The 13,604-nt window shown below is 54.6% G+C and overlaps 1 protein-coding gene across 5 annotated transcripts in view; it reads right to left on the minus strand.

The window, feature by feature from the left end:
• DPP9 (dipeptidyl peptidase 9) overlaps window positions 1-13,604 on the minus strand; it is a 50,203-nt gene that overhangs the window by 20,460 nt on the left and 16,139 nt on the right. For all 5 annotated transcript variants that reach the window (XM_034944170.3, XM_008972637.4, XM_055102890.2 and 2 more), the window contains 7 exons: window positions 11,674-11,786; window positions 9,945-10,118; window positions 9,700-9,868; window positions 8,423-8,536; window positions 7,845-7,973; window positions 6,034-6,095; window positions 3,380-3,480 (listed from right to left, as the gene is read on the minus strand). In XM_034944170.3, the coding sequence (XP_034800061.1) occupies window positions 3,380-3,480; window positions 6,034-6,095; window positions 7,845-7,973; window positions 8,423-8,536; window positions 9,700-9,868; window positions 9,945-10,118; window positions 11,674-11,786 (862 nt within the window). The remainder of the gene's footprint in view (window positions 1-3,379; window positions 3,481-6,033; window positions 6,096-7,844; window positions 7,974-8,422; window positions 8,537-9,699; window positions 9,869-9,944; window positions 10,119-11,673; window positions 11,787-13,604) is intronic.

Raw genomic sequence — 13,604 nt, forward strand, 5'->3', positions numbered from 1 at the left:
GCAGCACCCACAGGCTTCCTTCCTGGCACATGCTTAGGGGAGGACAGGATGGGTGACAAGATTTCATGATCCAGGTGTTCCGGAAACAATGGCCTAAGTCTCACAGCGGCAAGCTCTAACAGTTTCTCCTCTTCACTGACTCTTCGGCCCACAGTCGCTATCCTTTATTTCGTAGTTTGCTTTATTTTATTTATTTATTTCTTTATTTAATTTTTTGAGACAGAGTTTCACTCTTGTCCAGGCTGAAGTATAGTGGCGCAATCTCAGCTCACTGCAACCTCCACATCCCAGGTTCAAGCAATTCTCCTGCCTCAGCCTCCTGAGTAGCTGGGATTATAGGTGCCTGCTACCATGCCTGGCTAATTTTTGTATTTTTAGTAGAGACAGGGTTTCGTCATGTTGGCCAGGCTAGTCTCGAACTCCTGACCTCAGATGATCCGCCAGCCCCAGCCTCCCAAAGTGCTGGGTTTACAGACGTGAGCCACCGCACCTGGCCTAAATGAACAATTTTTAAACTTGAATTTATTTTAAGAGGAGATGTCAGTATTCTATGTGGAAAAGCAGCACCTCCACAAACAGAGCAACGAAAACCAAACCAAAGGGAAGCATCACAGGGACATAAAATACTAACTAGAGTGGGTGCCTGGGCTCAGGCCTGCAATCCCAGCACTTTAAGAGGCTGAGGTGGGTGGATCACTTGAGCCCAGAAGTTCAAGACCTGCCTGGGCCTGGGCAACATGGCAAGACCTTGTCTCTACAAAAAAAAAAAAAAAAAAAAAGTCCAGGCACAGTGGCTCACGCTTGTAATCCCAGCACTTTGGGAAGCTGAGGGGGGCGGATCACAAGGTCACGAGTTTGAGACCGTCCTGGCCAACATGGTGAAACCCCATCTCTACTAAAAATACAAAAATTGGCTGGGCATGGTGGCACGTGCCTGTAATCCCAGCTACTCGGGAGGCTGAGGCAGGAGAATTGCTTGAACCTGGGAGTCAGAGGTTGCAGTGAGCCAAGATCGTACCACTGCACTCCAGCCTGGTGACAGGGCAAGACTCCGTCTCAAAAAAAAAAATTAAAATATTAGCTGGGAGTGGTGACTCACACCCACAGTCCTAGCAAATGTACATATGGCAGCAGCACATAATAGAATTCATTGTTAACATTCCATTGGAGGCATTAACCAATGCAATTAGAAAAGTGAACAGGCTAAGAGGCATAGGAATGCAAAAGCAAGACCCTCATCTCTATAAAAAATACAAAACATTGGCCAGGCGTAGTGGCGAGTACCTATAGTCCCCTCTACTCAGGAGGCTGAGGTGGGAGGATTGCTTGAGCCTGGGAATTCGGGGCTGCAGTGAGCTATGATCGCACCACTGCACCCCTGCCTAGGTCATAGAGTGAGACTCTGTCTCAAAGGAAAAAAAAAAAAGAAATCCTAACTAAAGCCCATGGGCCTCCCAAAGCACTGAACCTGAAGTCTGTTAGAAGGAAGGCCCAGGCCGGGCATGGTGGCTCACACCTGTAATCCCTGCACTTTGGGAGGCCAAGATGGGAGGACTGCTTGAGGCCAGGAGTTTGAGATCAGCCTGGACAACATAGCAAGACACTGTTGCTACAAAAAATAAAAATATTAGCCAGGCATGGTAGCTCTTGCCTGTGATCCTAGCTACTCAGGAGGCTGAGTTGGGTGGAATGCTTGAGCCCAGGAGTTCAGGGGTGCAGTGAGCTATGATTGTGCCACTGCTCTTCAGCCTGGGCCATAGAGCAAGACCCCGTTTTTTGTTTTTTGTTTTTGAGACAGAGTCTCGCTCTGTCACCCAGGCTGGAGTGCAGTGGCGCGATCTCGGCTCACTGCAAACTCTGCCTCCCGGGTTTACGCCATTCTCCTGCCTCAACCTCCCGAGTGGCTGGGACTACAGGCGCCTGCCACCAAGCCCGGCTAATTATTTTTGTATTTTTAGTAGAGACGGGGTCTCACCGTGTTAGCCAGGATGGTCTTGATCTCCTGATCTCGTGATCCACCCACCTCGGCCTCCCAATTTTTACAAAAAATATAAAAGGAAAGGAGTCCCAACAAGTGTGTAGGGCAAGGGAAGCAGTTTTTCTGTGCAACAGGCCCAGATACAAAATACCTTCAGCTTGGTGGGTCATAGTTTCTATCGCAGTTACTCAATTCCGCCACTGACAGTCTGCAAACGAGCAGGTGTGGCTGTGTGCCAACACGACTTTACGCATGGACACTGAATGTGAATTTCATGTGACTTCCGTGTGTGATAAAATCTTCTGTGGATCCCCTCCCTTCTGCCCCCCAATCATTTAAAAGCATAAAGGCCGAGGCAGAGGCAGGCCAATCACCTAAGGCCAGGAATTTGAGACCAGCCTGGTCAACATGGTGAAACCCCGTCTCTATTAAAAATACAAAAATTAGCCGGGAGTGGTGGCGGGCACCTGTAGTCACAGCTACTCGGGAGGCTGAGACAGAAGAATCGCTTGAACCCAGGAAGCAACAGCTGCAGTGAACCGAGATCGTGCCACTGCACTCCAGCCTGGGCAAGAGAGTGAGACTCCAACTCAAAAAATAATAAATAAATAAATAAAAGTGTAACTGCCATTTTGAGCTCATGGGATGTATAAAAACAGGCGGACAGCTGGGCATGGTGGCTCATGCCTGTAATCCCAGCCCTTTGGGAGGCCAAGATGGGTGGATCACAAGGTCAGGAGTTCAAGACCAGCCTGGCCAAGATGCTGAAACCCCGTCTCTACTAAAAATACAAAAATTAGCTGGGCATGGTGGCGGGTGCCTGTAATCCCAGCTACTTGGGAGGCTGAGGCAGGAGAATTGCTTGAAGTTGGGTGGCAGAGGTTGCAGTGAGCTGAGATCGCGCCACTGCACTCCAGCTTGGGCGACAGAGCGAGACTCCGTCTCAAAAAAAAAAAACAGGCAGAGGCTGAATTTGCCCACTGGGGTTTGGGGCCCCCGTTTAGGGAGGTGGTAGAGTTCTCTCCTCGACATGGGTGGGAGGCTGGGGAGTGAGTGAGTACAGGGGAGCACCTCTACTTTGTGACTCAGTTTTTCTGAGCCTGAGGTCTGGGGACCCCTGAAATCCCCTCTGTAGGTCTCCTCCACACTCTGGGTAACTGGATCAGCATGTCCTAGTGGCACTAACACTGGGACTCATAAGTCCAGTGTTTCATCCTCAGACTGGCTGAGGTCAGGAGGGCCCTTTGGACACTGGTCTGAGGCCTGTCCTGGCGGTTGCACTGCGGGAAGACGTGAGCAGATGGAAGGAATGGCACGGAAGGCCAGGAGGCAGCTTCGGTGGCTGCCCAGGGCCCAGGGCCCTGCAGGTGAATTCCTTGGGTTCCAGCCAGAGACACTCACTATTTGCCATCCCGGGTCCACCCGGCCCTGGCGATGTACTCCACCTTCGGGAACAGCGAGCTGAAGGGCTGCACCAGCTCCTTCTCCTGGGTCGAGACGATCTGAAGGGAAACAAACAGGTGTGGGTCATGCCCTGGCCTGCCCGGCGCTGCTCGGAGGAGAAGGCCACTGCGCTGGGTCCCATCGTGTCCCCCCCAAATTCATATGCTGGAGTCTCAGCCCCCAGAACCCCAGAACGCAACCTTCTTTGGAAATGGGGCCACTGGAGATGTACTGAGTTAAGACAAGGTTGTGTGGATGAGGGTGGGCCCTGATCCAGCATGACTTCTGTCCTTACAGGGGGACACATAGACATAGACACATAGAGGGAAGCCGTCTTGAGAAGAGATACAGGAAGCAACGGCCACCAAGAAGCCATGGAGAAGGAGCCACCTGCCAGCAGCTTGGTGTTGGACATTATCAATTTCGGCCGTGTAAGCCTCCCAGTCTGTGGTCCTTTGTCATGGCCCAAACAAACGACTACACCCAACAGGGGCAGGTGGGCTGGGCAAGCCAACGGCAGCACCCCAGCAGGTGCCTGGACCCAAAGGCTCTGGTCTGGGCTGTCCCTTAGAGCCAGGTGGCTCTGGGCAAGCACAGTCCCCGGATCCAGGGCTTCCCCACGCTTAAACAGGGCTGGCACGGCGTCTCCAGGGTATTGAGAGATAGGGGACCTGAGCCTTCCTCGTGCCTAAATGGGGCTGGCACAGCATCTCTGGAGGATCAAAGGGAGAAACGGTAGCAGGGCCTCCAGCTCTACCACTTGAGTGGGTCACCAGCCCCACATCCCCAAGCCGACTTGTTTGATTGGCATCACCCCAGCCCACCTAAGGACTCTGCACGTCTGAGAGTGCAAGGAGCCACTAAAACAGCCTGGCGGGGCCAGGTGCGGTGGCTCACACCTGTAATCCCAGCACCTTGAGAGGCTGAGGCAGGTGGATCACTTGAGGTCAGGAGTTCGAGACCAGCCTGGGGAACATGGCGAGACCCCATCTCTACAAAACCCACAATTAGTTAGGTGTGGTGGTGCATGCCTGTAGTCCCAGCTACTCAAGAGGCTGAGGCAAGAGGATTGCCTTGAGCCTGGGAAGTTGAGGCTGCAGTGGGTCATGATTGCACCAGTGTACTCCAGCCTAGATGACAGTGAGACCCTGTCTCAAAAAACAAGAACAAACAAGCAAAGCAAAACCCCAGCCTGGAAGGAGGTTTCATGTGCATCACTGGCAAAGCCACTCAGACTGATCACCTAAAATCTGCCAGAATGCTCCTGTCAAGAATGCAAAAGGCCGGGTGTGGTGGCTCACACCTGTAATCCCAACACTTTGGGAGGCCGAGGTGGGTGGATCACGAGGTCAGGAGATTGAGACCATCCTGGCTAACACGGTGAAACCCCGTCTCTAATAAAAAATACAAAAAATTAGCCGGGCATGGTGGTGGGTGCCTGTAGTCCCAGCTACTCGGGAGGCTGAGGCAGGAGAATGGCATGAACCCGGGAGGCGGAGCTTGCAGTGAGCAGAGATCGCGCCACTGCACTCCAGCCTGGGCGACAGAGCGAGACTCCATCTCAAAAAAAAAAAAAAAGAATGCAAAAGAGGTCTGGAGAGGTCCTAATCACATTATGTCATTTTTGCAAGAGCACACAAGGGCCTCCTTGGTTTGTCCCAGCCCTTCCATCCTCTGGTGCAGGGGAAGGGAGGGTTTCTCTGGACGCCTGGTGTCCCCATCATCATCTGCTCTCCTCTGCCCCAGCCTCTTTGGCCCAGGGCTCTGTCTGCGAGTTCTCCAACATGATGTTACTTAACTTCCTGACACCCTTCTGGGTCTTATGGGATTTGCAACTTCCGAGAGAACTGATCAATGTGGGGCTATTGGGGGTCCCCTGGGAGGGCAGGGATGTGAGAGAAGGGAGGGATATGCTGGGCTGCAGGGGGTGGCTGCGGAGGAGGGGGCCGAGGGAGATGTGGTCACAGGTATGGTCTGCTGGTGACTGCCTTGCTGCGGGGTGATGATGCCTTTTGCTGCCTGATGGCACCTCCAGGCTGTGGGGTCCTTTGAGATGACCCCCAGGTGATGAGGACCCTGTGTACTAGATCTGAGGAGGTCGGGGGGATGGGGATCCAGAACACTCTCCTCCCCACAGTAGCTGACGGGTCCGGTGAACGGACCCTTGAGGATCTGCCTGAAACGCTGGAGGAAACAGCCCGTCCGAAGTTGGGGTCCCCCAGCCATCTGCCCCACGGAGTTCTCTGTTCTGGAAACTTGGAGAGAGGGCAGCTCTGGATCCACACGTCACCCACTCCCGAGGTGGCCTGGGAGCACCTGCCGCGCCTGTCCTCGCAGGGCCCCTGCCTGGTGCTTGTTCCTTACCGCGGCGTGGCCTCCAGTCTCAGGACCCACTCTGTGAGGTAGGGAGGCCAGCTGGCCACGCCGCATTCTAGGCGCAGGTCCAGAGACACACAGGGAAGGCCCGTGGCTAGGCGGACCGGGCGGCAGGGCTGGGGCCTGGGGAGTGCCCCCGAGAGGGAGGTGAGTGACCTGCCCATCCACCCAGCTGCCTACCCGGCCCTTCCCCGCGTCATCTAGAAGATTATCTGGTATGCAGCGGGCCCCCTTACCTTGCCCTGGCTGTCAGTCTGGAACTCGGCCAGTTTCAAGGCAATCTTGGGATTCTTGCTGCCTGCAAAAACCGAAGTGAGGTGAACACCAGGCAGGCATCACCCGTGTGTGCCGAGAGCCGGCGCGGGGGGCCTGGGCTGTGGGGTGACGTCCACAGAGAGGTGTACAATTGGAGTGGGGGAGGCAGGAGAAGCCAGGTGTCCCACGGTCTGTCTGCAGGCACATCGTCCTGCTGGAACAGGCATGACACCCTCAGGCGGGGACCTTCTGACTTTGGGCCTGGATCACATTCCCAACAGTGATGTGGCATCTGGCTTTCTCATTTAAAAACACGGGCCACACCCTGTGCTGAGAGCTGGGGCTTGTAGGGGCCGCAGATACCAGGAAGATGCCATCCCTGCCTTGGGAGAGCTCCAGAGCAGACGGTGAAGCCCGAGGCATCACAGTAAAACTGACAACGTGACAAGTGGGGTGTGTCCCATGCAAAACCAGGGAGCCCGTGTGACAGCCAGACCTGCGCCCTCGGGAGGCCAATGGCAACAGAATAAGGGACCCAAGAGGCTTCTGAAGAGTGGGACTTAGTTCAGGCTCCGAAAGAGGGTGCAGGCCACAGCAGAGCGGAGAATGCTTATTTTTTTGGCTAGACCTACGAGAAACTCAACTCCAGCCCTCGTGGCTCTGGCCTCCAGGGCAGGTGACATCTCTGAGCCTGTTTTCTCATCTGTCATACGAGCGGGAAAAGACTGACTTAGCTCATTTGCAGTGGGAGTTGGAAAGACCGTACAGGAAGCTTCCATCTAGCACGGCACAAAGCAGGCATTCGCGGAGTATGGGCAATAACGATGCTCTTATATGGTCCCATGGGGGTTGCAAACCCAAGGCCTGAACGCGGAATCTGGGCTGCACGTGTGTTCTGTTTGGCTCCAGAGATATTTTTAAATAATTGGAAAGATGTTTAAGAATTGGGAGTGGCCGGGGGTGTGGCTCACGTCTGTAATCTCAGCATTTTGGGAGGCCGAGGCGAGAGGACCACTTGAGGCCAGGAGTTCGAAACCAGCCTGGGCAACAAAGCAAGACTCCATCTCTACAGAAAATTTAAATATTAGCTGGGCATGGTGGCACACACCTGTAGTCCCAGCTACCTGGGAGGCAGAGGTGGGAGGATCACTTGAGCCTAGGAGTTGGAGGCTGCAGTGAGCTGTGATTGCACCACTGTACTCCTGCCTGAGCCACAAGGTGAAACCTTGTCTCAAAAACAAACAAACAAACAAACAAACACCACTGTAGTGTGAGGGCCAAATCCAGCCTGCCTTCTGTTTTTGTATGGCTGAAAATCCTTCTTTCGTTCTGAGACGGTTAAGAAAACAAACAAACAAAACAAGAGTGACATTTTCGCTAATATGAAAATCATATGTATCTCAAGGTGAATTATTTGTAATCCAAACTTCAGTCAACTTTCCTTGGCACATGGCTACGCCCATTCCTGCACATGCCACTTTTGTGCTCCAGCAGCAGGGTGGGGCAGTTGCAAGAGAGCCTGCCTTCGCCTGGCCCTGGAAGCCTGAGATACCCGTGCCCTCATCCCTTCCAGAGACGGCTTGCTCACCTCTGAGCAATATGATCAGGTGGCCATGGTAAGCCAGGAGAAAGGGGCGGCCCCTGCAGGGCAGAAGCCTTCCTTCTACACCCCCATAGATGCCCAGAGCACACACATGCAGCTCAGAGGGCCTGGGGGACAGTGCACCTCACCAGCCATGCCCCAGGGGCCTCAGATCCCCGGCCCAGCCCCTCACATGTACCGGGCACTCACCTGTCCTGGGGTACCGATACGAGTCCGTCTTCCTTTCTTCTAGCGCAGGAGAGGGGACGTGAATGACCTCCACCTCGGACTCATCAACTTCCTCATATAGGATTCGCAGCGTCTTGAGGCCCTCTGAACCTTGGGTGGGGTGGTGGAAAAACTGCTGAGGATGCCAGAGGCAGAGTCACTGCCATCAGCCCCCCCCCCGCCCCCTGCAGCACCGGGGCCTGAAGATGGGCACCGAGGGCTCTGAAACCAGAACCCCGGCTCTGCCATTCGCTAGACCTTATGCCAGTCCCAACTCTCTGGGCCTCGGTTTCCTCCCCTGTGCAGTGGGAAGCAGAGCAGGGCTACTCCCAGCATGAACTGGCATGGGAAGTGGCCACGTGGGGTGTAACGGGCTGAACTGTGTCCCCTCTTAGGGCAACAGCGATGTCTACAGTCGTTAAGGAACTCTCTAGGTGTTGGTATTGACAGACTGTGGAGGTGGTTTCAGGTGAAAGGACTAAGGCGCAGGAAGGACACAGCCTGTGATTCCAGGAGGAAAAGCACGCCCGGGAGCATGTTGAAAAATGGAAGGGACCTACCTTCCCAGGAGGCTGTGGGGCACCACCAGTACCCAGTGAAGCGGTCGAACTCTTCCTGTATGACGAAGGTGGCCACACCCGCAGACTTGGGGTCATCCAGGACATTGGATAAACCTAGGGGGAGGGACGGAGAGCATCAACAAGGGGTGAGCAGCCTGCTAACACTGGGGACAGCCAGGGGCTCAAGGAGAGCATGAGAGAGAGGGAGAGAGAAGGAGGGAAGGAAAGGGAAGGAGAGAGGGAGGGAGAGGGATGGAGAGGGAGGGAGAGCTCGGAGCCGACTGCTTTCAAGCAGGGTTGCTCCACCCCACACTGTGGACACTGGGGCCCTCTTGGTTTCTGGGGTGGGGCCGTCCAGGGCACAGCAGGGTGCTGAGCAGTGTCCCTGGCCTCCACTCACCCCATGGCAAGCCAGGAGCACCCCTGCCCAAGTGTGCCATCTAAAAATGTCTCTGGACATCGCCGAGTGGCCAGGTTTGGAAAGTGGGGCCCGGGCTTATGGGACGGAGAGGCAGCGATCAGTGACTTGAAACCAAGACAAGGAAGGATGGGGTCACTTCTGATGAGCAGGGGAATGGAGAGAACACGCAGGAAGCAGGTGAGATGTGGCCTTGACTTGATGGGGCTGGACAGGCAGAGTGGAGGGGAAGGTGTGCAGGGGCAGAAATGCCCAGGGGCACCTGGAAGAGGGTCCAGAGCACCGTGGCTGGGCTGACGCCTGCAGCAGAAAACCACAGAGCGGCAGGGTGCGGTAGCTCATGCCTGTAATCTCAGGACCTTGGGAGGCCGAGGCAGGTAGATCATTTGAGGTCAGGAGCTCAAGGGCAGCCTGGCCAACATGGGGAAACCTCGTCACAACTAAAAATACAAAAAAAAAAAAAAATTAGCCAGGCGTGGTGGCGGGCACCTGTAATCCCAGCTACTCGGGAGGCTGAGGCAGGAGAATCACTTGAACCCAAGAGGCGGAAGTTGCAGTGAGCCGAGATCATACCACTGCAGTCCACCTGGGCACTCCCGCCTGCGCTCCCGCCTGGGCAACTGCACTCCCACCTGGGTGAGACTCTCTCAAAAAAAAAAAAAGAAAGAAAGAAAGAAAACTACAGAGCGGCAGGGACGCCAGGACCTCCCGGGAGACGTGGTAGACTACAGAAGGTCTGCACGGGAGGGTGGCTTGTGAGGGGTGTGTGCAGGAAGACCCTGGCTGTGGGGGCAATGGGGCCTTTCTGGAAGCTGGCCAGGTGGCTATGGTGGCCGTGCACAGGAGGGGCTGGCCCCACCTTGGTGGCAGAAGGTCAGCCGCCGCTCCTCGCCTGTCTCGATGTTGGCCACCCACAGGTCGCTGTTATTGATGAAGGAGAAGAAGGCAGGGTCGGCAGGGCAGATTTTGGGGTCCATCCGGGGCCCTGAGCACTGGGTCTTGATTTCCAGCGGTTTCATAGGGGACACCTGAGGACAGAGACGCCCAGCTCAGGGGGAGGGGCCCTCCACGCCACCCCCGCACGCAGCCAGGGCCAGGGCTCACCATGAAGCCGTTCTTGCCGCCGTCGTGGCAGTGGAAGAGGCTGTTGCTGGCCTGGAAGAGGAAGAGGCCACTCTCGCTGTGGAAGTCGTAGGAGGTGATGCCGAAGACCCCCAGGCGCTTCCGCTCCCTCAGCAGCTCCTCCTCCCGAGAGTAGACCCCATGGTGGGGCGTGGCCTGGAAACATACAGGGGACAGGGGGCAGCGTCAGTGGGCAAAGAGGATCTCCCGCTGGCCAGGGCAGAGATCCTCGGGCTGGGGCATTCCCAGGGAATCTGACTTCGGGCCTCGCCAGAGAGAACTTCCTGTACTGGGCAGAATTGGCTGCCGGAGCCCTTGACACAGTGGGTGGCCAAAGATTGCCAGCGAACCTGGCCCTGCAGGACTGGCTGAGTGTCCTAGGAGGTGGCGGGGGAGACTCTGCGGCCAGAAGCCTCCTCACTTCCTGAGCTCCCTCCCCACAGACCCTCTCCATAGCAGATGGGGGCCCCTGGGAGGGACTGTCCCTGCCCCACACCACCGGAGTACTCTCTCCGGGTCCCTAGTGCCATTCTTACAGACTCCCCACCCTCCTACCCTATTCACAATCCCTTCCCACCAAGAGCTTTCAATTTCGTAATCCCAGCACTTTAGGAGGCCGAGGTGGGCAGATCACGAGGTCAGAAATTCGAGATCAGCCTGGCTAATATGGTGAAACCCCATCTCTACTAAAAATACAAAAATTAGCCGGGTGTGGTGGCACGCGCCTGTAGTCCCAGCTACTTGGGACGCTGAGGCAGAAGAATCGCTTGAACCGGGAGGCAGAGGTTGCAGTGAGCCGAGATTGCGCCACTGCACTATAGCCTGAGTGACAGAGTGAGACTTTGTCTCAAAAAAAAAAAGCAGAATCAAAAGCAAAATTACCCCTACACTCTGTGGAAAGCAGTGTAAACACAAGGACACTGGCTTGAGGACTCAGAGACAGGCCAAAGTGAGGGCCAGTGAACCAGTGGTGGAGAAAGTGGGAGTGTCACGATCTCAGCCACTGTTAGATATCATTATTGTTACATTGTTATGTTTATGTTGTTACTATGTTATAATGTTATGTTATTTTTATTGCTATATTGTTACTATTTTAGAGACTGGGATTCGCTGTCTCCCAGGCTGGAGTGCAATGGTGAGATCACGGCTCACTGTAGCCTTGCCCTCCTGGGTTCAAGAGATCCTCCCATCTCAGCCTACCAATTAGCTGGAACTACAAGGCGAGTGCCACCAGGCCTGGCTAATTTTATTTTTTGTAGAGACAGGCTCTTGCTGTGTTCCCCAGTCTGGTCTCAAATTCTTGGGCTCAAGCAATCCTCTTGCCTCGGCCTCCCAATCATCAAACACAAAAACACGCCAATCAATGCAAAAGGCATTTTTCCTCCCTCAACTATCCCCAGAGAGCCAACACTGGATGAGATTAATGATTAACCAGTCTCTCTAAAAGGGGCCTCAAGCCAAGTTAATTCCCAATCTTTGGTGATGCCGTTAAAAGGAAGAGATGCTTTTGGTAAGAGTTTCTCTGTCGCTTGAGTACAGGTGGTCAGGGGGAGGAGGGAAGGCTCACCCGCCAGAGTCCACAGGACGGAGGGTTTGTGGGAACTCACAGCCGGTGGGGCAGAGAGGTGACCGAAGGCGTGTATGGCCTGTGGGGCTGGCCTTTGCCACCTCCTCGCCCACGGTAGGGCCCACGCCTAATAGCACAGCTTACCTGGAAATGATCCAGCATCTGCTTCCAGGACAGGAGCAGCAGAGCCTCTTTCCGGACCTTCTTGGGAATCTCAGAGTAGAGGAGGGAGTTCTCTCGGCTGCCATATGGCATTCCTAAAGGGAGAAAGGAAACACCCAGAACGGGTACCCTGGCTCAGGATGGGGAGACGCCCTCAGCCTGCAGCTGGGCCCAGCTGGTTCCCTCTGCTTCTAGAACATTCTGCCAGGCCGCCGGCGGGACAGCCCTCCCCGGAAAGCTATGGATCCTGGGTTTGCTTAAGTAGGCAGTAGGGCCTTCCACCTGAGATATTTCTGCTGAATCTCACGGCCTGAATTACCGAAGAAACAGCACACAAGAGGCTGGGCATGGTGGCTCTTGTTTGTAATCCCAGCACTTTGGGAGGCCGAGGCGAGAGGACTGCCTGAGCCCAGGAGTTTGAGACCAGCCTGGGCAACATAGCAAGGCCCCGTCTCAAAAAAAAAAAAAAAGAATAAAATAAAAGAAAAAAGAAAGAAAAATAAATCGCACACAAGAGAACAAGAAGGGCAGTCAGGAACAAACATCCAACTCTCAACAGGTTGGGTTCGGCTCTCCAAGGCCCTTCTTTATCGAGGCTTTTGCAGACGACAAGAATTTAATACAGGATTAGAGGGAGGGCAAAACCATCAGAAAGGAATGAGGGCCAGGCGACATGGCTCACACCTGTCATCCCAGCACTTTGGGAGGCCGAGGCAAGCAGATGACTTGAGGTCAGGAGTTCGAGACCAGACTGGACAACATGGTGAAACCCCATCTCTACTAAAAACACAAAAATTAGCCGGGCGTGGTGGCGGGCGCCTGTAATCCCAGCTACTTGTCAGGCTGAGGCAGGAGAATCACTTGAACCTGGGAGGCAGAGGTTGCAGTGAGCCGAGATTGCGCCACTGTAGTCCAGCCTGGGTAACAGAGCAAGATTTTGTCTCAAAAAAAAGGGAATGGGGAAGCGTGCACCTGGTCCAGTATTTCCCAACCTCGCCCCTAATTACATTCGGGCCTGGACCATCCTCCGGGGTGGGGCTGTCCTGACCACTGCGAGGCTCTGAGCAGCATCCCTGTCCTCTGCCCACTCCATGCCAGGGGCACCCCACAGTCGTGACAACCACACATATCCCCAGGCATCTCCCAGTGTCCCCTGCAGGGGCAGAATCAACCCGACCTCAAACCACTGATTTAATCGAAGCTTCTGTAGAAAATGACGGTAGTGAGAGCTGCCAAGTGAGGGTTTTGGGTGGATTACATGAGGTAAGAAACGTAAAGCTCTCGGCACAATGTGTGTGACCCTCTGTGAAATCAGCGTATTTCATCAGTAAGCCGCGGCTTTCCACATACGCATGTCTCTGGGCTTGGGATGGGTCTTACTGCGGAAGGCGCAATCAGGTCCTTAGTGGCAAATAAAATAACTGTGTATTTTCCAAATGGTCATGTCTTAGATTTGCTGGATGACAGTACAATTGTCATTAGAAAAGGGAATGGCAGAAGCAGGATGGTAACCCCTGGGAAGCCTCGGTTTCCCCTCTCCATGCGACACCACTGAAAAACCGGGACACGGCTCCTCCAAGCATAAAGCTGTCCAGTAGCCCACAAACATGACATGACTAACGACAAGTCACAGACAGCCCGGTGCCCTGGCCCCTCCTTGCTCTACTTTCAACCCTGAGTTTCTCCAGGACGAAGCCTCGGATTGGTGCTGTCCTGTCCTCTTTTCAGGACCTCCTCATACTCGTTTTTTTTTTTTTTTTTTTTTTGAGACACAGTCTCGCTCTGTCGCCCAGACTGGAGTGCAGTGGCACGATCTTGGCTCACTGCAGCCTCTGCCTCCCAGGTTCAAGCAATTCTCCTGCCTCAGCCTCCAGAGTAGCTGGGATTACAGGCGCCCACCACCACACCCGGCT

Source organism: Pan paniscus, chromosome 20 (assembly GCF_029289425.2).
Source record: "Pan paniscus chromosome 20, NHGRI_mPanPan1-v2.0_pri, whole genome shotgun sequence".
Lineage (NCBI taxonomy): Eukaryota > Metazoa > Chordata > Mammalia > Primates > Hominidae > Pan > Pan paniscus.